The sequence below is a fragment of the Hylobates moloch genome, unplaced genomic scaffold, assembly GCF_009828535.3.
Source record: "Hylobates moloch isolate HMO894 unplaced genomic scaffold, HMol_V3 SCAFFOLD_40, whole genome shotgun sequence".
Taxonomy (NCBI): domain Eukaryota; kingdom Metazoa; phylum Chordata; class Mammalia; order Primates; family Hylobatidae; genus Hylobates; species Hylobates moloch.
In genome coordinates, this window is record NW_026652315.1 from 370,472 (window position 1) to 396,413 (window position 25,942).

General features: G+C 44.0%; 1 protein-coding gene across 3 annotated transcripts in view; it reads right to left on the bottom strand.

Moving 5' to 3' along the window:
- Positions 1 to 6,757: 6,757 nt before the first annotated feature.
- LOC116463519 (retinal dehydrogenase 2) overlaps positions 6,758 to 25,942 on the bottom strand; it is a 125,673-nt gene continuing 106,488 nt past the window's right edge. For 2 of the 3 annotated variants that reach the window (XM_032146650.2, XM_058434700.1), the window contains exons 8-14: positions 19,169 to 19,271; positions 17,323 to 17,507; positions 15,429 to 15,593; positions 14,554 to 14,711; positions 14,187 to 14,261; positions 8,577 to 8,661; positions 6,758 to 7,007 (exon numbers count right to left, since the gene is read on the bottom strand). In XM_032146650.2, coding sequence (XP_032002541.1) covers positions 8,589 to 8,661; positions 14,187 to 14,261; positions 14,554 to 14,711; positions 15,429 to 15,593; positions 17,323 to 17,507; positions 19,169 to 19,271 — 759 coding nt within the window. In that variant the 3' untranslated portion in view covers positions 6,758 to 7,007; positions 8,577 to 8,588. The remainder of the gene's footprint in view (positions 7,008 to 8,576; positions 8,662 to 14,186; positions 14,262 to 14,553; positions 14,712 to 15,428; positions 15,594 to 17,322; positions 17,508 to 19,168; positions 19,272 to 25,942) is intronic. The other variant, XM_058434699.1, reaches the window with a different exon arrangement.

Genomic DNA, 25,942 nt, shown 5'->3' on the forward strand with positions numbered 1-25,942 from the left:
TGTGTGTGTGGTGTGTGTTGGGTGTGTGTGGGGGGATATGTGTATGTGGTGTGTGTGTGGTGTGTGTGCACGTGTGGTGTGTGTGGGGTGTGTGTGTGTGTAGCTCTGAGCACCAAAAGCATGGTTTTAGCCATGTCAGCATTAGGTGGGTGGCCAAGGGGACAATTCAGTGAAATTTCAGTTTTGATCAGAAGAAAGCAGAATAGCTTGAGACTCACTAAAAGAAAATGAATATACAAGAAATTATGTGTATATGCAATTATACATATATATGCGTACCACATTTTGTTTACTCATTCATTGATGGACACTTTTGGCTATCGTGAACATGAGTGTACAAATACCTGTTCAAGTCCCAGCTATGAGCAGGTTTAGACAGGAATGAGAGGACCATATCTGGCAGGCTGGGGCACTGGGGACAAACTTGCCTCCTTCATGGTTGTATACAGCCTTCTCATGGAGCTAGGCCCCTGTGCTCATCACTTGAGATCATCTCACCCCGGATCCACTGTGAGTTGAGCCCTACATACTGGTGAGCCCTCCCTGGCAGGCAGCTGTGGCCAACACTCCGCAGGCTTTCCTTTCCTCTCAGGAGGGCTGGGACCACACAATTTGGTGGCTCTGTGGAACACTTTTTCCTCACAAGCATTGTGCCTTCCTGCCTCCTCAGTGGAAGACCTGGATGCATGACTCAAACCCACGTAAATAAGCACATCTCCCAAAGTGTCGATGACCTTCAAAAGAGGAAAGAATTGAACTGGAGGGTATGGGAACCTCTCTCCTGGAGTAGGGCTTTAAAGGTTACCAAAACATTTCTGAACAATGTGTTGAATAGGCAAGACTAAAAACTGTGGTTTAGTTTCCTGACAAGAATTCCTGACAGGCTTATTTATTACAGTCCTTGATATCGCTGAGGGTAAGTGGAAAAAAATGACAAGTGTTTCCAATATGTATGTGGCGTTTCGTATTACTTGTTATCTTAGAGAAGAAAACGGGGGGGGGGGGGGGGGGAAGCCAAGTCAGAATCCTGGGTCATCACGCCCAAAGCTCAGACCTCAGGATTGGGTGGGTTTCCAGCATGGGTTTATTTTCCTAGGTTTTTAAAAGGTTATCAGTTGGTCTTGTGGGCAAGCCTTGTATCTAGTTTGCAAGAATAACAGTTTCTTGTGGGAATGAAACAGAACAAACAAGCAACAGAAGAATTGTTCTGAGCATTTTCCAGTTCTCTCTCTGCTGTCCTTTAGGCGAAGCTGACTTGACTTCAGCCTCTGCTTGGGAGAGGGCTCCTGCTTTCAGCATCTGGCCAGGGCAGCCCTGCTCCGCAGCTTTGTGGAGAGGAGAGGCCTTTGCAGAACGTTGTTCTTCCAGAGGCATTCTCATCGCCCACTGAGGACTGCTGTGGTTCCATTTAAATATTCAAACCGGGCAAGTCATTTCTCTCCCAGGCCAAAAGCCACTATGTTCCTTGAGCTTGGTGACCACGATAATAATAATAATCTTAATACAGCTAACATTTATTTAGCATGAATTGGCAAAGCTTTTCTCTAAGTTAGTATTTATTTGCCGGCTGCACCAATTTATCCATCGCCTGTTCTTGCTATCTGTTCATTTAAACAAACGAGAGCCAGCCCAACATTTTCTGTGTCAAAAAAAATCTCTGGCTCTCAATGATTCCACAGGTGGAGCAGAGCTTACTGGGCACAGAAATGTAGTTTTTAAATGGTCATTATCCTTCCATCATCCTGGCATTCCTAATTACTGGCTCCAGTCCCACCATCTGAGTCTACCTTAATGTAGGTGTCCTCCTGCCTGGCTTCCATATAGAAACTGATCCCAAGCGAATGTGAGATTTACAACCTCTTTGGGACTACAGCCTCCAGTAAATACTGATTTATTTATTCATTTTCATTAATTGCTGTCATTTGTTTAAGCTCTTACAATGGGGGCTGTTAAGTACTTTATACGCATTCTTGTTCTACCCTCATGACAACAGTGTAGGTAGGTAATTTTATCGCCCCATTTTACAGGTGAGAAAATAGAGGATTTGGAAGGCTAATTAATTTTCCAAGGGCATACAGCTGGTAAGTGATGGAGCACTTTGGAATTCTTTTCCTTTGCCCGTTGGAGGAGGTCTTGATGTTACCAACAAGCTTCGCTTTCTGGAATTACAGCACGTCAGATCGAAGCTTCAAAGACTAGACATGTGAGGGGTAGACACCCGCTTCACACACACGCACACGCACACGCACACACACACACACACACACACCCGTTCCCCAGCGTTGGCCTTACAAGCCCCTGTCCCCACCCGCCTTGGCACACATAACTCAGGGCTGGAAGCAGACATTGTTGCAGGCTCTGAGAATGTTTGTGGGCATCACCACCCCCCGCCCCCGGCCCCCAGGGCCACCAGGGAGCATGAACTAATTGTATTAACAAGTGGCATCTGGATTTTATTCCATTTTATACGAATCCTGTGTTGTTTATGAATGAACCTAACTCGGGAAATGGAGATTGAGGCCTCCACTGTTTAACAAACAGACCTTCCCCTTGGGTGTGCCAAGCTCTGGCCAGCCAGAGAGCACTATAGGTTCTCGTTCCTTGCTACTCATCTACCCCCAGTGGCGGTCTTGAAAGCTGTCACTTTAAATTTCCAACCAAGAGAAACTGGAGAAAGGCACTACATTATTGGTTCATAAATTGGATGTAACTGCCTGGTAGAGAGAAAGAGGTCTTCACAGGGTCCTAGAATCCCCACATATGGCTGCAGATGGGGTAGGAGGGGGTCTCTCCTCTTTCCAGCTTAGGATTGCTTGAGTTAGTTTGATTTTATCCTGCCTAGACTCTAAACTAGGAAACCAGAGGTACCTTTCTGAAAACGCACTGGGGAAACCACGTTGTAGAAGAAATTGGGCAACTCAACAGACTTGATAACATCTATTTCTTGAGGAGAAGGACAGGGACTGCTCTAGAGAAACAAACAAACAAAAAAAACCAAGCCCAAAAGACCTTGAAACCATTAAGAGGTGTGCATGCTCCAGCAGGAACGGGGGCAGGCTGTGCTGGTTTCAGGTTCCTCCTTGCTACATAGATAAATGGCCAAAGGAAACATTATCCCAGCAGTTTCACATCAAAGCCTAAATGGCAAGCTGGTCATCCTTTTAAGCTGGCCAATAACCAAGTGAAAATTAGGCAGTGTACATGTTTAGGAAGAGGGCTTCATGCCGTTCCAGAGTGGACTTTCCCATGCTCTCACTCCCAGCTGGTCCCACGGATGAGCAGTTGCTGTGTAAGACATTCTGGGTGGCACAGACAGTGTGGTCAGGGCTACGGGCCAGATTATCACTCTACAGAGGGTCTGAACAATGTGTTGAATGTACAGGAGACTGAAACTTGGAAGAAAGTCACAGCTGCATGCATCCCTCTGGCCCCTAGCTGGCTTGAGGTATTCAGATGAGGTCTGGCCTCCATGCAAGGAAGCCCCACTGGAAACCCGCAGGAAGCTATCCTAGAGTCAGGGTCTATATGAAGGCCTCAACGCTGGGTGAGAAGTGAATTCTGATGTCCTGCAGACTGATTAGCAAATGTCAAAGAGCATTCTGCTTTTGCTTTCTGTAGCTGTTTGGAGTTTTGTGTGTATATCACGTCTCAGACCAACTGAAGAAATATCATCCACCATGTTGCTTAATCCCCACACACCTCTGTGAAGCAGGTAGCACAGGAATGATCCTCTTGATCCTACAGAGGAGGAAGTGGAGGCCCGGGGAAGTTAAGACATACACCTTGTAAATGATCGCTAAGAGATGCTGAGTGAGGACTTCTGATTACACTTCTCACCCTCTGATGCAACGTGCTGAAATTTCACTCTGCCACAGTGCTGGTCTGCTGATGCCACAGGCAAAGTTGCCACTCTGGATTACCCACTAAGCAGACCTAGGAAAGGTATAATGTTACCCTTCCACACCTCTGGTGTCTGTGAGTGGGAAGGAGGTAGAGTGAGATGGCAAGGGAACCTGCTGACTACTAGTTATGAGTGACCTTAGACTGTGTGATTTACAAGTGTAGTAGCCATGTGTGGCTTGCTTTGTATCCCCAGCACCTGTGCCAGTGACTAGCAGAATAAACATTTGTGGAGGGAGGGAAGGAAGAAGAGGGAGAGGGAGGGTGGAACGGAGGTTCATTTCTTAGGACCACCAGGTACGCAGTGTCAGCATTCCCTCATGAGGCAGCAGGGCCACAGAGGCAGCGTGGTAAGACTGTGTCATATGTATTTTTCTAGCCCCATTCTGATTTCATTAGTTTCCCATCTTCATTTTTTTAAAACTCTAATTTTTAATTCCTGGGACTTTGTTTTTATTTTTGTTCTTACCTTTTAAGCATTCTTGTGACCGATTTTAATATTTCTGAATTATTAGTCAACCAAAAGAAAAACTAAAAACAAATAAATGACTATATACATATAAGTGGCAATGGGCATTTCTGTTTTGGCTGCACCTTCCCTCCTTCCCTGCCAAGAATGTTGCCAATACAGAACTAGCACAAGTCTGCATTGAGATTTTTTTTTTCTCTAGCCATCTTGTATTCCTCCTTTTCACACCTTTCTAAATTTACTCACTCTTTAACATGTATTCTGAGACCAGTTTCCTCCTGCCCCAGCTACTCTAAGCTCTCATTTCTTCTAACTCATGAGGCCGTTATTAACCGTGAGCTCCTGCCCTCTCTCTCTATTTGAGTTCTGGACGAGCAACAGCATCGGGTGGAGAGCAAAAGAGAGCAGGCATTCCATACGTCCTGGCTGGTGGTGGGGGAATCTGCGGGACGGCTCAGGACGAAGGCCTGCTATTGCAGGGGCTGTCCTCAGGCATGGGGGAGGCTACATGGCTCACACCTTAGAGCAGGGCACCGCCATCACCCCTCCCAGCTAATGCACACCATCAGCTTCTACTTCATCAAGACAGAGACCAAAAGCCCCTAATGCACGGGCTCCACACACCACTCTCTACTTCTCAACCCTTTGCTGCCTGTGCTCTTTGACTTCTCTCCCTTGTTTCTGGGGTGTTAACACCTGTAGAGCTTCCCTCCTATTTCTCTGACTACAGCCTCCATTGCTTTTGCTGGGCTTTTTCTCCCTGGCCTTGGTTTTGGTTTTATTTTCCCCCTCTCTGGATCTGCAGCAATCACTTTTATGTTCATGCGAGAATCTGGTCCACCTGAGCCAAGTCCGAATCTCCCATCTGCAATTGCCTGCTTGAGATTTCTATCTTGGATGCCCCTTCATCACTCTACCATTTACATGTCAAAAGCCTGAAGTCAAGCTCTCTCCCCACAACTGGATTTCATGTTGTAGCTTCTGTGGCAGTGGCATAACCATTTTCCTACTTGCCCTGGTTAATAAACTTTTTTCATTCTTTCATATTCATTCCTTAAGTTCCAGTGACTTCTCCATTGATTTGTTTCCTTCCTCTCCATCCCCCATAGCATTATGCCATCCATAGTTTTATGACAAACAAACTCTGTAATCAGTCTCTTTCCATCCACTTTGCTCCAGACCAGTATACTCCAACCACTGCTTCCATTACACTCCAACTCAAAGCCCACGAGTGTCTCTGTTTTCTATTACATTACTAGGGATCAGCTCTGGCTGACCTGACCTAAGACCCTCTGTAGTCTGACCACTTGCCAGCATGCATTGCCTGCTCTTACCAGCCCATCTCTTCACTGTCACATAAATATGCCAAGCTTGGCCTCTCCTCTCTGCCTTTGTAGGTTATTCCTTTTATCAGAAATGTTTTCACATGTCTATCTGACTCCAGATTCCTGCTATCTATACGTGCAACAATGGCACCTTTCTAAAAGACTTTCAAATGATTACTTCATGTCCGGGCCTTTCTCATTTTTTTTTCCTGATGGCTCAATGGACAGAACATGAGGTGGATTCTCAGGGAGTCCCGCATCTTATATTTCAGAGTTCCATCTGGTGCGGCAGGGGCTGCATTCTCCCATGCTCCATCTGTCCCTCTGAAAAATAAGCTACTGGCAAACAGAGCAGTGAACCCCAGTCCACAGCAATGCTTCTTGTCCCCCAAGCGAGATCTGCTCTGGGGCTAAGCCATTAGGTTCAGCTTTTGTCTCACTTGATGGGAACTTGGGTAGAGATTCCAAGGGCTGGAAGGAAAGGTGGGGAGCTGTGCAGTTCTCAAGGGTGGGAACCACTCCTCAAAAGCGCGACTCTGAGAACACACTGAGAGAAAACAAGCTCAATCTTGGTAGTAGTACAGTCACCACTTACAGATTTCTTTTTACAGCTGCCAAAATATTCCATCAGGTTATCAACCTCTGACTTCATTTCACTTTGGTAAATAAAAATAAAGCTACTGTGAAATGTCATCAGCAATGTGATATCGCGGTGTATAGTCCACGTTTGTGAAAACAGACCCCTCTGCATTTTAGTTTTCCTGGAGGCTATTCTAAAGGAAACTTGTTATTTCATATATTTCATACATGGTTATACTTACATGCCAGCTAAACTACACGTGTACACAAATTTTAAATAGCATCAGAAAATAAGGTTTTTGTTTGCCTTAATACCATTTACCAGTTACCTTAATGAATTCTTTAAAAAAAAAAAACCCTTGCAGGCTTCTGCTCAGTTACCCAAGAGAGCAACACAGCTGAAAAACCCAGCAGCTGAGGAAGGACCTGAATAGACTCAGTATGACACAAAGACTTACAGACACAGCCAAACAATCCCAAGGAGTACACAATATAAATGCTTTATTGCTAGCACAGAGGTTTCTTTTTAAGTAAATTAAAAGAAATAAATCTTCATTTTCACATTTTATGTTGCAGTCCAAAGGTAACTAGTTGGTTAGTGGCTATGTCTGCTTGGACACATGCTACAGGAGGGCAGCATTCACATGGAAGCACTCAGAAATACGGCATCTGTCAGGGCTCACGGCATTGGGCTGCTGAATGCACTGTCGTTTGTAAGTAACAGCAAGTGGAGACTTCAAAACATCATGGATAGATAAGAGTTATAAATAGAAAACTGGTATGGTTAAGAAGCAGAAAATCATTAAATACAGAAGGCTATATATATGTTGCCCATATTCCACATACTCTGGGTTATGTTTGGTACTTTTAAATAAATGATCTGCATCTAGGTTAGAGACTGGATTGGATTTGACAGCTGGAAAGATGGAAGAAGGGATGGAAGAAGGAAAGGAAGCTAACACTTCCCACATCAAACTGGTGGAGTCACTGGAAAGCAGAAGAGGAGTATGTGGTTGGGAAGAAAGGGAGGCAGGCCTGCTTTACTCCCCCCAAGCTATAGGCCATGGCCTGCTCAGTGAGGGGCAAGAATGTATGTGGATGAGCCACTGGGTGTGACAGAGGAGCTCAGTGGAGCACGGCAGTCCTGGCACAATGGAACTCGGCAAATGGAAAAGGAAACCCCTAGGCTTGGCCAGATTTTCCAAGGTCACTGCCAATAGGTGTAGGGCACATTATGATAGATGTAGGGTACAGTATGATAGACCAAAATCACACCTGCAGCACTGGAATAGCAGGTATCGGTGTAGAGGTTCAGAAGGTACAGATTCCAACTACAGAAATAATTCTTTTAATAATAATTGTTGCCCAATATTAGAAACTGAATGATGTCTGCAAGGCATCCAGCATTATCAAATTCTTGAGCCTACTCGGATTGTTTCTTGGTTGGTTCTAAGAAAAACTTTGGAAAAGATCTTACCTAGCTATGAAAAACAACCCACTCCTTGCCTTATTCCAGAATAACTGAGAAGGAAGGAATCTAATACACACACACAAACACACACACACACACACACACACACACACACACCCCAAAACTGCAGCAAGTTCAGAAGCTGTGAACTGCACATGATGACTTCCAGTCTCTATTGTCCCAATCTTTTTTCATTCATGTTATTTATGGGTAAAAGAAGACCAGATTGGGTCAGGAATATCCCAGGTTCTTATTACATCTGTAGTGTACCAGCTCCTGGCATTTTCATTCTGGTCTGACTCTAGCTAAAACCATTTCATGTTTTGCTTTGAAAAAATGGATAACATGAAATGGTAATTTGGCTTTAAAACCTTGGAAAATTGTTCCTGGCCCAACCATCTGCCCCAAAATGAGCTCAGCTGAGATCTCCTTGGAAGAGAGGGGGGGCGGTGAGCGAGGAGGGCCTGGAAGGAAGAAAATGAAGACAGTAGAAAGGTCACCTTTCCTTAAGAGGAAAGTTCTTTGTGACAAAGGCATGAATTAATACAGCTCCCTTATTTCATCCTGTGCTCCAGAGATACTGGATGTGTCTGCTAGCTCCTCCTCTTTCCTTTATCCCACTTTCCCCGATATTTGGTATGATTAAGGTGGCCCCTTAGTGCCAAGAAACTGTACCCAGCTGGTTTGCTTTAGTTGTGCAGTGACCTGCCTGGCCTACATGTTATCTTTTCAATCTTTAAATAAGGACCGTGGCTCAACTTTGTATTCCTGAGAGCTGGGCCCTACAGAGAAAGCAGAGAGGGACAGACGTGCAGGCTAGGCTTCATCTTACTTCTTGGCCTTCTTAGGAGTTCTTCTGGGGGATCTTTACTGTCACAGTCTTAACTTCTGAGTACTCCCGCAAGCCGAATTCTCCCCTGAAACACAGAAATGGGCCGGGTCAGATACCAGAAGTCCAGGGAGCTGCATGTGAGTGCAGCGGGAGTCCGGGGGAGGTGCAGTTTATCACCTGCGAACAGCAAGTCCTGGGATGTTGATGTAAAAATTCCTCATGTATGCACAGCCCAGCCTTCCTCTGAGGGTCAGAGAAACTGTCATCTCATGAGTAGTTTTTAAAGTTAAAAGGTGATTTGTTTCCACAATACTGCACAGAAAGGCAATGACTCTCAACTACTCAGAGAACTACTGTCAGCCTTGGCCAGAGGGCACACAGATGACCCCAGGCTGTGCTCAGAGGCTGAGTGCTGTGGGCAGCAGTGGAACCAGGCCCACGTCTCTGAACGCCTTGGCCATGCCTCTCTCCACAAGGCAGCACTGGTTCAGCATGAGTTCTTTGGGACAATAGTGTGCTTTCCTCCCCCAAGAGGGAGGGTGGGAGTGGGTTGCATGTCTAAGTGTTCCTGTCCTTCTGGGTGCTTACTACAATGCTCCTTCTCCTCCACATCTCTTCTGTATTCTCCTGTTCTTTTTGCCTTGTTTAAATGCCTTTTTTCCTTTTACCTATTTCATTATAAAATCAAGCATGTTCTCCTCTTTTTCTTCTCTTCTTCTGAAAGTCACTCTTCAGTGATGCTTTTCCCAAGAGCCTCAGGAGGAGCTCCTCTTTCGTCCTCTCTGTTCACAGAGCCCCTTGTTCACACACCTCAACCACCACACTTATCACACTGGGAGGACAAGGGGCTTGAATATCAGTCTTCTTCACTGAGTTGTATCCTACTGATTTTTCTTTTTTGCCTTCCACCAAACATAGGGTATAGCCTACAACAGCAGGCACAAAGAAGGTACCTGATGACCAAGGAAGGAAGGAAAGTAGGGAGGGAAGGAGGAAGGGCGAGCTTCCTATTTCCTCTTCCCTAATTCTACCCTGTTGTCATATCTTCTAGATCAGGAAAAAATAAAAACAATTAGGAGATATATTTGAATATGAAACAAGTAAATAATTAAGAAAGGCTGTCTTTTGAAACAGTCAGTGTACTCGTTACCGCAGCTGGGCTTTACAAGAGAGACCTGCTGTAAATGATTCATTCAGGTTCCTTTTAGGAGACCCCATGGCCTACAGAAGGCTCCAGTGGCTTTGCCAGCACCTCCTCTAAGCACCATGGGCACCTGAGTTGACAGGGACAACAGAGGGCAGCCAAGTAGACACTGGGGCACGCAGGCTGTTCTCCTGTCCGTATAGTTCATTTCGCTTAGAAGAATGAGAGAAACCAACTGAAATTGCCCCACTCATTACATGCTTCCCTCATTAACTCCATTCAGTCTCGGAATCTCTTTATTACCAGCTCAACTCTGGCTCTGTCTGGTCATTTTCCTGTCCTTGGGCAATTCTGAATGTGTCTCTTCATCATGGACACCATGTGCATCCCATTTGAAGTGAATTTACTCCTTTGTTTCCTGGCTTCTGCACGCACTTGTTGGGGCAGGTCCCGAGCCACACTTCACCCCCATGTGACTCTCTAACTAGATTGTGAGAAATATAAGGAAGTCTACAGAGTCAGAAACCTCGCGATTATGGTTGCTTTCAAGTGTGACTGTTGGCTCCTACTGTTTGGGTGTGTGATGCAATGGAAAACCCTGCTGGAGTAGAGCTGCTCCTCTCTGGGTCCTGAGCAGTGATCTGTGCACGGGGGAAGTGGACTCAAATCTGCTATCAAAAGAACTGCTCTGGGCCCAGGACATGAAGGAAAGCCAGTAAGCGGTCTTAGAGCAGCACGACTGAGGAGTCATAGAGGAGACAAAGAGCACTGAAGCTGGGGTCAGAGACAGGAGTGCCCACTCAGCTCTGCCATGAACCAGCTAAGGGATGCCAGCTGAGTCACTCTCATCCTCTTGGTGCCCAGTCATCTCTCCAGCAGTTCCTGAACCTCAGTATACATAAGTATCACCCAAAGAGCTTGCTTCAACTGTTTATTCTTGAACGCTACCCCCACCCCACAAAGATTCGGTTTCAGAAGCTCTAGGGAGGGACCAGGAGACTGTGAGACAGATGGTCATGTGGGTCACACTTTAGGAAACAATGCTCAAAGGTCACTGAGCCCTGAAGTTTGGATTCGTAAGCAATTTCACCATCTTGTTCCAGGATTTCTGTCTCAAATTTATTTACTCCAGTTAAATTTTGTGGCACATACGGTTAACAGGGAAGAAGCTCACTGATGCACAAAAGGTATGCATATCATTATTGATGCAGCCCAATCACTCTGTATGGTCACCTTCACAGCAGGACGAAACATCAAGGCAAAATCACATTTAGAAGACTAGGTTCTAGTCCCTAAGATAAATCAAACTTGGCACACCTAGAGGCTTTAAGGTAACCTGTCAGTATTGGTAGCTCTTGGCCAGCCATTTTAGGACTCACTCAGACTTGCTCATAAAACAAATTAAGAGTTTCTGTTTAGGGTATATATTTTCCTGCTCTTTTACTTGACTTGCAGCAGCATTTCTCAGAGTAAGGTCTCCAGACCATTTGCATCAGAGGAGCTTGTAGGTGGTCGGGACTGAGAGGGAGGGTGGGAGCGGGTCACCGGAAGGCAGGTTGCTTTCAAGGGTGACTGGTGGATCCCAGTGTTTGGGTGTGTGATGCGATGTAAAACCCTGCTGGAACAGAGGTGCTTCTCTGTGGGTCCTGAGCACTGGTGTATACTGGAGTCACTCTGGAAGCTTGTTAAAAACGCAGTTCCTGGGTCCTATCGCAGATCAACTAACTCAGAGTCTCTGAGAGTGGGTCCCTAGATACGCATGCTTAACAAAACCATCACCCAGACTGGAGGTGACTTCTCTGTATGCATGCGTATACACGCATGCGCACACACACACATAAACTTGACAAGCCCTGATTTAGAGTATTTAACAATGCTTCTCATTTTGAAAGCCAGTGTCCTGAGTTTTTAAAATGCTGAGGTTCACAGAATTCTTTCAATCTCCTCAGTTTGTGACATTTTATGGCTTGTGCTTTGCCACCCCTCATCTCAGGGGAGTTTGATAAGGAAGTAAGAAAAAGGACAGGAAAAGTGAAACAGGCAGAATTAGGTGGGCAGGAGGACCTGAGAAAAGCTCATCTCTGAGCCTGGGAATTAAGAGGGCAGCCCATCAGATAACCTGTAGAGGGCAGCCCTTCCCACAGCTCTCTGTGGGGAGACCTCATGGGCTAGGTCAGCCCTCCTTGGAGTTTCCAGATGTTTCTGGAAGTGCCACTTCTCGTCTCTGCTCCTCTTAGGGATAGACAGGGAGGTGTCAGGGACCAAAGCTGCATGGAGTTTGCAGGCCATGAGATAAACAATTCTGTCTAGATGGAGTATTAAGTGGAGTTTCTGAGGCTGTATCAAATGAGGTGGAAGAGTTGGGGACAAGACAGAGCAGGTTCTTTTATTTGAAGCATTTTCTGTCACTCAGGGTCATTTAAGAAAGAGAAAACATGTTTTGGGGGTAAGTAGAGACAAAACAAACAAACAAACAAACATGCAATCTAGACAAGATGCAGTGGGTCTCATCAAAGAACAGCATTTCCTAATTATTTTTTAACTGCACTGAGAAGGTCCAATCACCATAGTGCCTGGAAGACAAGTAGAGAGAAATGGTTCTTCAGTCTCTTGGGCACTGTTATGTGAGGTTCAGATAGAGCCAAACTGTCTCCTGGACCACCTTTCTGGGCAAGGAGAACATATTCTGATGGGAATAGACTAGACTCAGCTAATGTAACAAGTGTGCCCACAATGAGGGACCATGGGTTAGCCTGAGATTAGGCTCCATCAACCAGCAATCATTTACTGAAAGTATATTTTATGCTCATGATTCACCCTGTTAATGATCTGCAACAAAACAGTCAATGCAAGCAGCATTCCCAGAGCCAGTGACTGCCCCCAGCATTTCAGAGACTGGGAGAGCACAGACACAGAGGAAGGAAATGAAATAAGAAGCAGAATGCATCTTGAAAAGTGGAAGCAGAAGGTGAAGGTCAAAAGCAAATGAAGAGATACCTGGAGTACATGAAGACTCTGTAAAAGCTGAAGGAATACTAAGAACTGAACAAATATGATCCAGATTGGTTATAGGTTCTGGCTGTAAAGTAAGTGAGGGGAACTGGAGGCCGGAAGAAAAGGTTCAAGCGAGAACAGCTTCTCCCTAGCTTACCAGATACAGAACAGAAGTTGGTGACACCAGCTGGAATTTAGGGAAACTTCCACCAAAGTTGCAGGTTAAGAAAAGGAGGAATCACCTATATAACACTAATCTGCTTGATGAATAATGATTATTGCAGCTAACATTTTCTGAAGGCTTGCCAGACATTCTGTTGGATGTTCGCATACTTAATCCTCACAACAACCCTGAGGCAGGTACTATAATTATTCCCATCTTAGAGATGAGGTAACTGAGGCTTAGATTAAGTAATTTGTCCAAGGTCGCAGAGATAGTAATAGAGGCAGGATTCAAATCTGAGCAGTGTGATTCTAGAAACTGCTCTAATCTCCAAGCTACATCTACTTTATAGTTTTGCTTGGGAGCTTGAAATTACCAGTGAAGCTATCCGAAGTATGTAAATCCTCTGCTCTGGTCTTGTTGGTTCACTGCATTTCTCCCACAAACACTACAGTTATTTTTCCCGCAATACCTTTACTCACTCTCCCCCACTGCTACCCTGCTTTGCCCACCAACCTTGAAAATATATTCCCCCTTCTCTACCCAAGCATTCCTCTTTTTGAAAGGCTGACACAAATCCCTGTAGCAGATCATATCTAAAGTTTTCCCAGATTTTTCCAGCTCACAATGATCTTCCCTATCCCTGAGCTCCTCCATTGGTTTACAGTCTTTTCTGCGATTCCTCTGATTCTTACAATGCTATTAGTTTTATTTACCCCAAAACATATTAAATGCCTTAAGGACCTGCATCTTCCTCCACAGACCAAGCACAGGGCTTTGTACATATTTATGCTCAATACTTGTTAGATTGTGAACTAGGCATTTGCTCAAAAAAATATGCATTCAGTAATGGCTGAGGGAATGGGCATGAAACGTTTCCTCTGTGAGTCACCGCATTTGGCAAATGTAGATCAGTTTCTTTCAAAAGGAGGGAGAGTGGGTTTTTTTCCTGAATGTTACTTCCAGGAAAAACTGTTACTTCCTTTGTGAAGTCTTCTAGGACCCCAGCAGTCAAAATTAATTGATTTTTCTCTGTACTGACAAAATGTTTAACATACTTCTATCATAGCCTTTATTACAGGGAATTAATGGTACATTCATTTTTTCCATTCTCACTTTGGGAAATGGAATTGTGTTTTATTCATCTCTATAACATGTAATAGAACTTAGCTTATAGTAGCATGTGCTCAACGAAATGTTTGTTGAATGTATGGATGAGTGTAAGATAATTGAACTATTTTTTAAGTACTGCTCTGTGCTGATATTTGCAATCTATTTCTCTGCAGGCATCAGCAACTTTAAGACTTACATTTCTCTCCCATTTCCAGACATCTTGAATCCCCCAAAGGGGCTCTGGGCATTTAAGGCATTGTAACAATTGATCCTGAAAGAAGAAAACATAATACTGTGAGTTCATGTGAAGTCTGACCACATTATCTGACTGGCATGGTATTTCTTTTAGAAGTTTTATTTTTAAATTTCTTTCCTCCAGAGGAAAAATTTGTAATTTAAAATCGACTTTGATTTATGGATCTAAGCAGTAAGGAGCGTACCCCTTTTCTGGTGAACTTTGGTTGCTTTTGGTATTCCCCATCCTTCCAAGAAGATACTTGTTCATTTCACCCTGGTCCCTATACCACCAGTGGAATTTGTTACAAGACTGACTCTGATCTTACCAAACAGTCCCAGCTTGCATTGCAGAAGACACTGTGAGGGCCTTGTTGATGTCATTAGTAAAGACAGCTGCTACGAGTCCAAAGTCTGAGTTATTGGCTCTTTCAATAACTTCATCCATCGTCTTAAATCTCAAAATTTCCTGAACAGGGCCAAAGATCTGCAAAGAGATAATATGACTCAACATGGTTGCTCTGTCATTCCTTTACCTGCTTTCCACATTTCAATGCAAGTTTACTCTGCCTTGATTACTTAAATGACATTTAAGTTTAGCAGTACAAAACTGTAAAATCTCCCAACCTTTCCTAGGATAAGATTATGCAAGAAGAGTCTAACATTAGTGTTTAACCTCCCCAACTTCCCCATCCTCTCCAGCATCACTTGATTCCACTGTGTATACTAGGGGTGTCTTCTTTAGGTACAGAAGAGCAAGTGGTATCCTCCATGATCCTGCAAACACTGCTCCAGAACTGAATGCTCTGGACTGTGGGCCGATTTGCTCCTGGTCCCTCTCTTGCACAGATGTAAAGATGCTTCAGTGTATTCTCTCTCCTGGTTAACATCCTAGTGACCCACATTTAGGAGAGCTGAACTATTGCCAGTGTATTGTTGAGGCCAATGGTAGGCTAGTCTGATTGTTCTGTTGGCTAATAATAATCATAAGCACATAGCATGTCACCTGGCCTCCACCTAGCTTGCTTGTCTTTTGGTATACTTTTCTTCTTGAAATGGGAATTTTCATAGCCATGTTCATTACTGTTGCAAAATGAATATATGTAAAATATAAAGAGCTAGAACTCTAATATCATCCACTAGAAATGCTCTAGAAATGATCCCAAGAAAGATGTGGCTTTTGTAAGAACAGCATATTTGATACCTCCTCCTTGGCAATCCGCATATCATCAGTGACGTTGGAAAACACTGTGGGCTCAATGAAAAACCCCTTTCGGCCCAGTCCTTTGCCTCCACATTCCAGCTTGGCGCCCTCGGCCACACCACTCTGGATGAGTTCCAAGATCTTGTTGTACTGTTTCTTATCAATCTGTGGGAGACAAGACTTAATGACTCCAAATACAACCTTCTATGAAAATGGAAATAAGTATGTTCTTGAGAATCTTTCATTTTAGGAGTTTTTTCAAAGTTTAACTACACCCAGTCAGATCATATAAAACTGCTGTTACTTACCAATTTTTGACCTACAAAAAATTGGCAATTTTGTATGGTTAATCCTAATATATCGACGACTCCAATAAATGTGCTGCTCTGATGATACTGCCTAATCAGAAGTACCAGCTGAACATTTAGAAAAATGTTTCAAAATGATGGAGACACTGGCTAATTTACTATTCATTGTTCATATGAGGGAAAATTGACTTTTATAATTAAATGAGTAACTTAGCAAGTTGTATTCATAGTAAAAAGAGGCAAAAATTAGCACACAGCCTTTTCAGATAGTGCTACACACCCAATCTTATTGTGGTTTGTTTTTAAAGGAATTCCTATTACACTTTTAGAGGAACTTCAGAGGAAAATATTAACAGTAAAGAGTGAAGGACTAGCTTCATAGCCCCAAAAAAATAAGGTCAGTCTTCCCCCCAAAAAACTGACGGAGTTACCATTTACTTATTATGGTAAATAATACAAAAACCTACATTCACCCAAGTTTGAATGGCTCAGCCAGAACATCAATCTTCTCTTGAATAATCCCTAAAGCCATGCTTTAGTGACCCATATAAGAGCTGGTCCAGGTTCCTTCTAAAAATTCTCAGAACCTGTCTACAGATTAAAACCAGAATTCCCTTTAGAAATATGCCTTGATGATTATCGTGAACCTGCTGAGGTGAAAAGTGTAGTCTGACTGCTCAGGAGAGACTTTGTGGCCCTCCCCACCCCACTACAGTACACGAGGCCTTCAGATTAAGAAAGAACCATACAGCAAAAGGGAAGTGAGCCAGCCCTTCAGTTCCTACACATTCACAAGCTACAAGTGATCTGTCCAGACTTGTTCAGGCTGCTGGAGAGACTCCTTGGCAGCTCGTAAAAGGATAGATGGCTCTAGGAAAGAAAGATATCTACCCTCCTTGACTGTGCCATCTGTAGGGATGTCCTAAAGTTCAGTGATTGGAAGGACTGGGACTGGGTTCTAGTGTCAAGACCCATCTTGTCATACTCATGCCTTTCTTTAGAACTGAGAGACTCCAGCTTAGTCCCAAAGGTCAGAATATTCTTTTTTTTTTTTTTTTTTTTTTTTTTTGAGACAGAGTCTCACTCTTTCACCCAGGCTGGTGGAGTGCAGTGGCATGGTCTGTAAGCTCCATCTCCCCGGTTCACGCCATTCTCCTACCTCAGCCTCCCGAGTAGCTGGGACTACAGGTACCTGCCACCTCGCCCGGCTAATTTTTTTTTTGTATTTTTAGTAGAGACAGGGTTTCACCGTATTAGCCAGGATGGTCTCGATCTCCTGACCTCATGATCTGCCCGCCTTGGCCTCCCTAAAAGCTGAGATTACAGGCGTGAGCCACTGCGCCCGGCCAGAATATTCTTAAAGTAACGGTAATCCCATAGTTTTTCAGAGATACAACTTAGGGAAAGAGAAGTATAAGAAATAATCAATCCCTCTCTGGCTCCATTTCCAGCCACGAAGACATGGTGGAGAATAAAGAAGTCAGCTGAAAAGGAAGATGTTGCTTTTTTGGGTCCTAATAGAGTGTACACAGTTCTGTGCCAGTCAAGGATTAAGTAAACACAGGGAATGGTTATGATTTTTCTACCTGGGGACCCTGCTCAGTGGTGGGGTCAAAGGGACTCCCCACTATGCGCCTCTTGGCCCGCTCCACGCTTCTTCTCACAAACTCCTCATAGATGGACTCCTCCACGAAGATGCGAGAGCCTGCAGTGCAGCACTGGCCTTGATTGAAGAACACACCCTGGTGGGCCTGCTCCACAGCATAGTCCACTACAAGAAGAAACAGCCATGTTCTCACTGCTTTGCCTGGGGAGGGGCCTGTCTGTGAAACCACCTCCCTCCCCTCTCCAAAGCCCTAGGTATAGTGTGCTCACTGCACGACATAACCATGAATAGCGCTGAATTGGGAATGCAACTTAGTTCTCGTTCTAACTACACCCTGACATGCTATGTGAACTTGAACAACTTCACTTCTTTGGGTCTCTTTCTTATTCTGCAAACAGAGGTACTGAACCTCATGTATAACAGGAGTCTCAAATCCCAATATACCACTGGGCTAGGGAGATAAGGTAACGGTATGAGTCTGCCAGGTGGTAAAGCAATGTAATAGAGAGGCTAAGAAGGAAAGCCACTATATTTAATCATTGCCATGCATAAATATGAGCCCCAGGTTGCCAGATCTTCTCAATTTCCACAGAAATCAATATTTTAACGTGAAGTTCTTGTTTTGAACATAGTGTAATGTTTAGACAGGTAAACATGTCTATATTTTGTATTTGGCCAATTTACAACTCCTAATCTACAGGGCCTTGGGGCTGTATGTTTCGTATTTGGGGGATTAAACCATAACACCAGTGGGTCTTCTTTGAAGACACTAACTTTCCTCTAGATTGACACGGACTTGTGTAAAATCCTATGATAACTCTTCCATATTCATCCCTTATATTTTACACTTCAAAATAGCTTAATCTGATGTGCATTAGTTGCTAAATGACCGACTGACTGAATAAATGAATCAGTCAATGTTAGGGCGATGGAGTTCCTACTCCTCAAGAGGAACAGGCATAAGGATTCTGATTTTCTTGACAACTAATATAAAGCTAAAGCTGAACTCTGCAAATTCCAAGCTGGGGCTGACATTCAAGCAATCTGCTTTTGGTTTTCTGATCTCTCTGGTGGTGAAACTGGGAAAGCAGCTGTGCCTGGCAAAAGGTGAAGAAAAAAAAAAAAAGAATCACTGAATGAGATGGTGGGATTTCCTTACCTGGAGAGCTTTTCAAAACAGAAAGGTCACACCTGTGCAGAATGGCCTAGGTGGCATCCTTCCTAGAGACATGGGGTTTCTCAATTACTGCTCTAAGCCTCTGTAAGGTCCTACTGGCAAGTGGAATCATCCCAGCTTTAAGATTACTCATACTGAACTGACCCACGTGTGCTGTCATCCTAACTGAAAGTCATGGGAGCAACAGAAAGGGGCTGGAATTGACTAAACAGAGAAGGGGCTGTGGGTTTGGAAAATGCTGGCAGGGCTGGTGAAGTCGGATTTATTTAAAATGGTCTACCAGCCACCAGGCACAGTTGAAAAGTTACAGATTTATTGAATCTAGGCAGACAGACTATCCTTCAGGTGCTCAGCAGCTGAGACGGTTGCTGTTGAACCATATGCCACTGACCAAGCCTTCATCTCATCCCCCTATTCTACAACATCACAGATTCAAAATGGCTCATTAGTGTCTAGAAAACAACTGGTTCAGTCGTCAACTGAAAAGTGCTCTTTCCCCATTATTAAACCATTTTCTCCTTAGAGGAGACCTTCTTGATTGCCCTTAGCTTCAAATATCTTTTGCTAGTGTCCTATCAAAAGTGGAGATACAAAAGAGAGTACCAAAGGGTGTGTGCTGGTTCATGTATGGGACCCGTAGTTGACTTACAATCAGCATCAGCAAAAATAATATTAGGACTTTTGCCTCCAAGTTCCAGAGTTACTCTCTTCAAATTACTTCTTCCAGCTGCTTCTTGGATAAGCTTTCCAACCTGAAAGAAGGGAAATGGAGATAGGTTTTGCAAATCCTGCAGGTGAGACAGTCACTGGCCAATGCCAGCTCAGGGCAACAATAGGATGCAACAGTAACAAACCCTAAAAGGCAAGCCAAACCAGCTCTTGTCATCAGCTTGGGTGTACAAGATATAAGTTAGTGGGGTACAGTTTAATGTCCATGCTGGAGTGAACTGGAAGCTTTAGTTTCATGATGGAAGGACTAAGGAAAAGGGAGTTAAATCTGGAATCTTAATCACTGAAAGATTTCTCTAAAGACAACTGGCAAGAAAAATGTAACTGGAGATTTCAATCACTGCATTGTGGCCTTTAGCTTTGGACTCTGGCTCCAGAAAAAAAGCCAACTGGTGCCACTTGAAAGATATCATGAGGGTAAAACAAATTGTTCATGTATCTCCCAAAATGCCAGGCATGATTTTTATTACATGCTCCAAAGAGACTATCAATATTACACCTTTGCCTCTGCCTAGAGCTACAGTAAAAGGCTAATAGACAGTTGAGAATCTCTCTTTTTGTGCAATCTCGTAAATGTCGTTTATCTTGAATCCAAGTAAACAAGAGGCTGAGTTAGGAGAAAGCACTTGCCAATGAGTAGACTCACATTGGCAATGAAAATGAAAGTGTCAGAATGGAAGCAAAGATCCACCACTTAGAGCCCCTGGTCAAGGCAGAACCCTACCTTAGTGATGGGGAGTGCTGTTGGGAGACAGCCTGCAGCTGACACCTCCTCCTTCAGGGTCCGCCTCAGCTGAAAAGAGCTCCCTTGCCCAAGGAGAAGCCCTCTTCCAAGTGGCCCATATCCACCCACTGGTGGTGGCAGGGTTTGTATAAAGGTCCTACCCTTTCAGCCGAGCATAGGATTGGGCTCTGAGGGACGGTATATACTCCATGATGACCCAAGTGACTGGCAGAGGCTGTGTCAGGCCTGTGTTGCAGTTCCACTTCCCCAGGGCCACTCCCCTTCAGCAGGGATCCCTAGTAAAATCCTGCAAGCTAAACTCCAACTCCGTGAATGCTCCCTGGGAACCTCACCTACAACAGGGTGCGACTCCCCTGGAGAGCACATATCACTTTATGGAAAATGCAGAGCAGAGCCGCCATATAGCCCATAGAAGCAATTTGGTCTTGTTGAGATTAAAAAATGCTACTTGTTCCTGAAATTTTCCTGAAAATTAAATGTTTTAAAAGCCTGGGGAAGAGAAATGCTACATTTACTTTCAACTCCTGCAGTCCCTTGTTGAGATCCTCCAGCGGGACTAACGACTTCGGAGGCAGTGGAGAACCCTGGCTAGGAGAAAAGGCTCTGGAGCCAGGCTGCCTGGATTTTTTTTTTTTTTTAACCAGTTCTATCACTTAGTAACTGTTTGAGCCTAGGAAATTTATTTACTATCTGAGCCTTGGATCCTCCTCTGTAGGGGGGATAAAAATACTATGTACTTCAGAATTCTATTTTGAGGATTAAGTGGTGTACCATATATGGCACTTAGAACCCAGCCTGGCACACAGTAAGTGTGCAGACATGCTAACCATGAGTAAGTGTGAGAAGCCAGGGCCTCCCTTTTCTTCCACGTTCAATGGACAGTAATGGGGGTGATGTAAAGGAGACAGGTGGACCTTCCAAAGCAGGTCTCCCGTAGATCTCCCAAACTGCCTATGCTGTTAACTCCTTCAGAAGAACACCGGGGAAACTCCAACTTCCCCTCAGTCTCCACTATCACTCATTAACTGTAACTCTGCCTTCTTGTAAAAAAGATTTTGAAAATGTATCCCCATCCTGAGAAAAGCTAACCTTAGGGGGAAAAAGTGATGTCTCTCAAAGACGCAGAACTAGTTTCTTGATTTGCTGAAAACATGACTTACCAAGGTGTTGGAAAATGCTAACACCTGGCCCTGAAGTTTGATGGGTGAGCTGCGGCCAACCTGCCAGACTGCCCTTCCCCCACCCTCGCCATTTTGTGTCTCTTCCACTTCCACGCAAAGGCCTCAGGAAGACCTGGTCTCAGTAAAGGCCCTGTTCTCACACAGACATGCTCCTCTGAGAAGAAAACAGGCAGACACAAAGGGAAGGAGAATCTGGCCCTCTGTTCTGGGAATGGTGAAAATTATGAGTGGTAAGGGGGAACTCACACCGAAGGGCAGCTGGGGAAACAGCAATCCTCTGACTTACTGCCAGCACTCAGGGAGGGGTGTTCCCTGAGGAGGCTGTCATCTGTGACTGTCTGCTCTTCTGAGAATGTCAGTGTGCTTGCTCGCTCCACTCTGGGGGAATCCAAATTAACTGATGTGGACTCATTTTAAAGTCAAGGAAGATAAACAGGTAACTGCTTTCTCAACAAGACAATTACTGGAATTCACAAACATATTATTCATTAAATTAAACCAGTATTTATTGAGTAGTCTATGTTAGATACTTACAAGCATTATGTCATTTAAGCCTCTCAAAAACCCTACAAAGCAGGTTTTATCTTATTTTAGAGATGAGCAAACTTGAGTTAGAAGTTAGTGAATGTCACCAGGCTCCCCAGCTGGTTCATGACAGAACCTGTTGGACTATCTGCAGGCTGATGCCAGAGCCCAGGCCTGGGATTACTCCCTCTCCTTCCCCCTTCCTTTCTCCCAGCATTGTCATTTTTCTGTTCTCTTTTCTACATTTACTGAGCACTAATGTGTGCCACATACCATCAAAATCTTTTTTTTTTTTTTTTCTTTGAGACAGAATCTCGCTCTTTTGCCCAGGCCGGAGTGCAGTGGCGCTATCTCGGCTCACTGCAAGCTCTGCCTCCCGGGTTCACGCCATTTTCCTGCCTCAGCCTCCCGAGTAGCTGGGACTACAGGTACCCGCCACCGCGCCCAGCTAATTTTTTGTATTTTTTTTTTTTTTTTTAGTAGAGACGGGGTTTCACCGTGTTAGCCAGGATGGTCTCGATCTCCTGACCTAGTGATCCGCCCGCCTCGGCCTTCCAAAGTGCTGGGATTACAGGCGTGAGCCACCGCGCCCGGCCCATACCATCAAAATCTTATCCCTGCACTCCAAGCTGATTTCAAAGTAGGTAGGAATATCACCTCTTGTAGACACAAATAATGTTCATAAATCATCAGTTACAAAACTTAGATTCTGCCTCCAGGTTTACATTCAAGAAACAAGCAAAAGCAAGGAAAAATCATGAGTTTTACACATAGTAAGATGCTGAGTAAATATTTGGGGTTGGCAGACACTGCTGGCCCAGCTGGCATTATATTTCTGTTAGCCCTACTCCCTGATATTCATCAGACCATTCTAGAGGTTGATATTTTTTGCCACTAGAAATGTTGGCCAGTGATTATTTTCATGGCTACAGTAACTATACAAAAGTTTCAGTCTATGATCATCAGAGAAGAATACCTAAGAATAATTTTCCCTGCATCAACGCTTTACCAGCCTTTCCTTAGAAACCAAATTTGTGCTAACCACCACAAGGCAAATCTCAGATGAATACTACCTTTCCCCTTCATCTTTGGAAGAAAGTCGAGTTACAGTTCAAGAAAGAACGGGATGTGTTAGGCTATGGGAGAACCACTTCCATCTGGAGTGGCCTCAGGACAGGACACTCCTAAACAACCCTGGTTTTTACCAAATGTCCCTCATTCAACACATATTCATAGTTTTCCTACTATGTGCCAGGTACACTGTTGGGCATAGTCCCTTACCAATAAGGAATTCACAGCTAAAAGGACTCCCATGTAAACCTAGTAGATGTTCAATAAATGTGGCTTTGCAGTCCACTAGAAAAAAAATCTGAGTCTCATTTAATATTAGCTCTAAACAGATTAAATTATAGTTCCTCAGTACTTTGTTATAACCCAAAGGTTTCCGAAGTCAAAGCCTGTGGGATTAGAAAGTATAAGAACGAACGAATTACACATAAAACAAAGGCCTAGGATTGACCAATCTTTCTAAAATGGAAAAGTTTAAGTGTGGTTCCTCAGGGATACTGCCCCTCCTGACATGACCAGAAGGTGGGAGTGCACGGTAAGATAAAGGAGGCTGCAAGGGTGCACACGTTTTCCAAGTGCTTAAAAGTCAAGTTAGCAGAGATGTATTTGATGATGCCAAGTCCTATTCTGATGAAATTGGCAATTTGTAAGATAAAACAGGTAAACATACAGTTTGAGAAATTAAATCCTGTATATGATGTAATATAGATTAAATAGGACAAAGGCACAGAGATCAAATTTTTAGTTCGCCATCACCTTTTCTTCCAAGCAGAAAAGATTTTACAACGTACTCGTGTGATACCTCCTGCCCCATTGCTGACAACCTGGCTAATTATAACCATATTTAGGCTTATGGACTACAGTTTGGCCCACAGGAGTCAGAAGACCTGGTACTACAAACTCTGGCTTCTAATGAATCTTCAATTTGGGAAAGCCACTTCACCTCCTCCTGGGTCTCAGTTTTTTCATCTGTAGAATGAAGGCACAGGCCAAGCAACAAATCTCTCCCTTAGTACTCCAGTTAATTGAAGGAGTTAAAAAAGACAGACAGGACTCCTGGGGACCCTGCTCATTATGAGAGTCTGTTCACAATTCTTGTGTTTTTCTTGCCTTATGAAGCAGAAGTAGCTTGTTACAAGTAGAACACCACAGCTGCACTGAATGCTAGAAAAACCTCATCTTTTTTTAGTTTCCCTGCCCAGAGCTCATTATGAAAGAGTAAGTGATAGTGTTCCTATCATGCAGTTTCTTAACTTTGCACTCCCTGCAGAGCCTCTCAGCTCTGTGTACCCCAAACATGCAAGGGCAGTGAACTGGGGGCTCCTCCACACATAATGAAACTGGGCTAATTCTCAGCAGGAATGTTGGCACAGTTCAACTCTGACTCCCATCCTCATTTGAATAGGCCTCAAGATTGATATCAGGAGTATCCCTGGAAGGGCCACAGTGTACTGGAATCATGTTCACAGCAATGCGGCAATGTAGGGGAAAGCAATTTGGGGCTTTGCAATAAAAATAATTTGTTATACAGGACAAAAAGGCACACAAAAGGCTTTTCATGCCTTCTTTATTCAGCGCAGTTGCTCCCTGAACACAGTTTATAAAGTTGGGTAAAATTTTTCTTTTTATTACTTATATTAGGTGAGTTCCTACTCAGAGCTATTTTATTACACATATCAAGGTAGATTTTTCTCAGAGATATAACACCTTTTTAAAAATAGAAAAATCTCTACTAGAGATCCCAGTAAACTAGTCAAAGATGCCTGCGTCTTGTAATATCTTTTCATAAATCCCAAATAGATTTACTCTCTGCTTCTTCCCTCTTCTCCTTTCTTAATTTTCATTGTTATGCTTCCTGGTTCCAACTGTGTTGGGAATGGAAACGCCAAAAATATGGGGATTGGGTGTTTGTCTTTCTGAAGTACCCAGAAATAACAGGCCAAATTAATCTGTCCTGATTTCCACCAGAAACAAACAGGACCAAGGCATCTAAGCAGTTCCTTTAAGTGGTAACAGCAGTTTAAACCTTTATCTGTGAAATTCAGATTACGAAGGCCAGTATAACCACTATGTTTCCAGCCTTCTTTCCCACCATTCCAACCACCACACACCCACGACTCTAGCCACACAAAACCACTTGCCTTTTCTGGAACATGCCTGTATGTCTTTGCATAAGCTGCTCCATCTACCTGCAATGCCTTTTCACCCCCTGCTTACTTGATAAACTCATTTTTACAGAGATAACTCTTTCACCTCCTCTGAGAAGGTAGCTTGCCTTTCCCACCGTCCCTGCTGGGTTTGGTGTTCCTTCTCTGATCTCACAGTGCTATGTACGTAACTCTCACATTGTGCTTGTTTGTTTAATAGCTGTCTCCCCGACTACAATGACTGACTTTTTAAAAAATATGCGTATGTACACAGATTTTCTTTTAAGACAGGGTCTCACTCTCTTGCCAAGGTTGAACTGTAATAGTATGATTATGGCTCACTGCATCCTTGAAATTCTGAGTTCAAGCAATCCTCCCAACTGAGCCTGAGTAGCTGGGACTACAGGCACTTGCCATCACGCCTGGCTAATTAAAAAAAAAAAAAATTGGTACAGACAGCGTCTCACTATGTTGACCAGGCTGGTCTCAAACTTTTGGTCTCAAGGGGTCCTCCTGCCTAGGCCTTGAAAGCACTGGGATTACAGGCATGAGCCACCAGGGCCCAGACAAACTTTCAATAATTTGTTAAGTCAATAAGCCAGAATACGAAAATTGCTTGAGAGCAGTGGTGTGATCACGGCTCACTGCATCCTTCAACTCCTTGGCTCAAGCAATCCCGCCCTTCAGCCCCTTGAATAACTGGGGCTACAGGTGCACACTACCAAGCCCGGCTATTTTTTATTTTTTTGCAAAGACTGGGGCTTGCCATCTTGCCCAGGCTGGTCTTGAACTCTTGGGCTCACACAATCTTCTGGTCTTGATCTCCCGAAGTGCTAGAATTATGGGCTTTAGCCATCGTGTCCAGCTAATGTTGTTGTTGATTGAGCACCTATTCTGTCTACTTGTTTTCACAAACATTATTTTATTTAATCTTCATGACAAAACTGGGAGGCAGGAATTATTATCCTATTTTATAATCGGAAAAAAAGACAAGACTCACAGAGGTCAAGAAATGACTTGCAAACAGG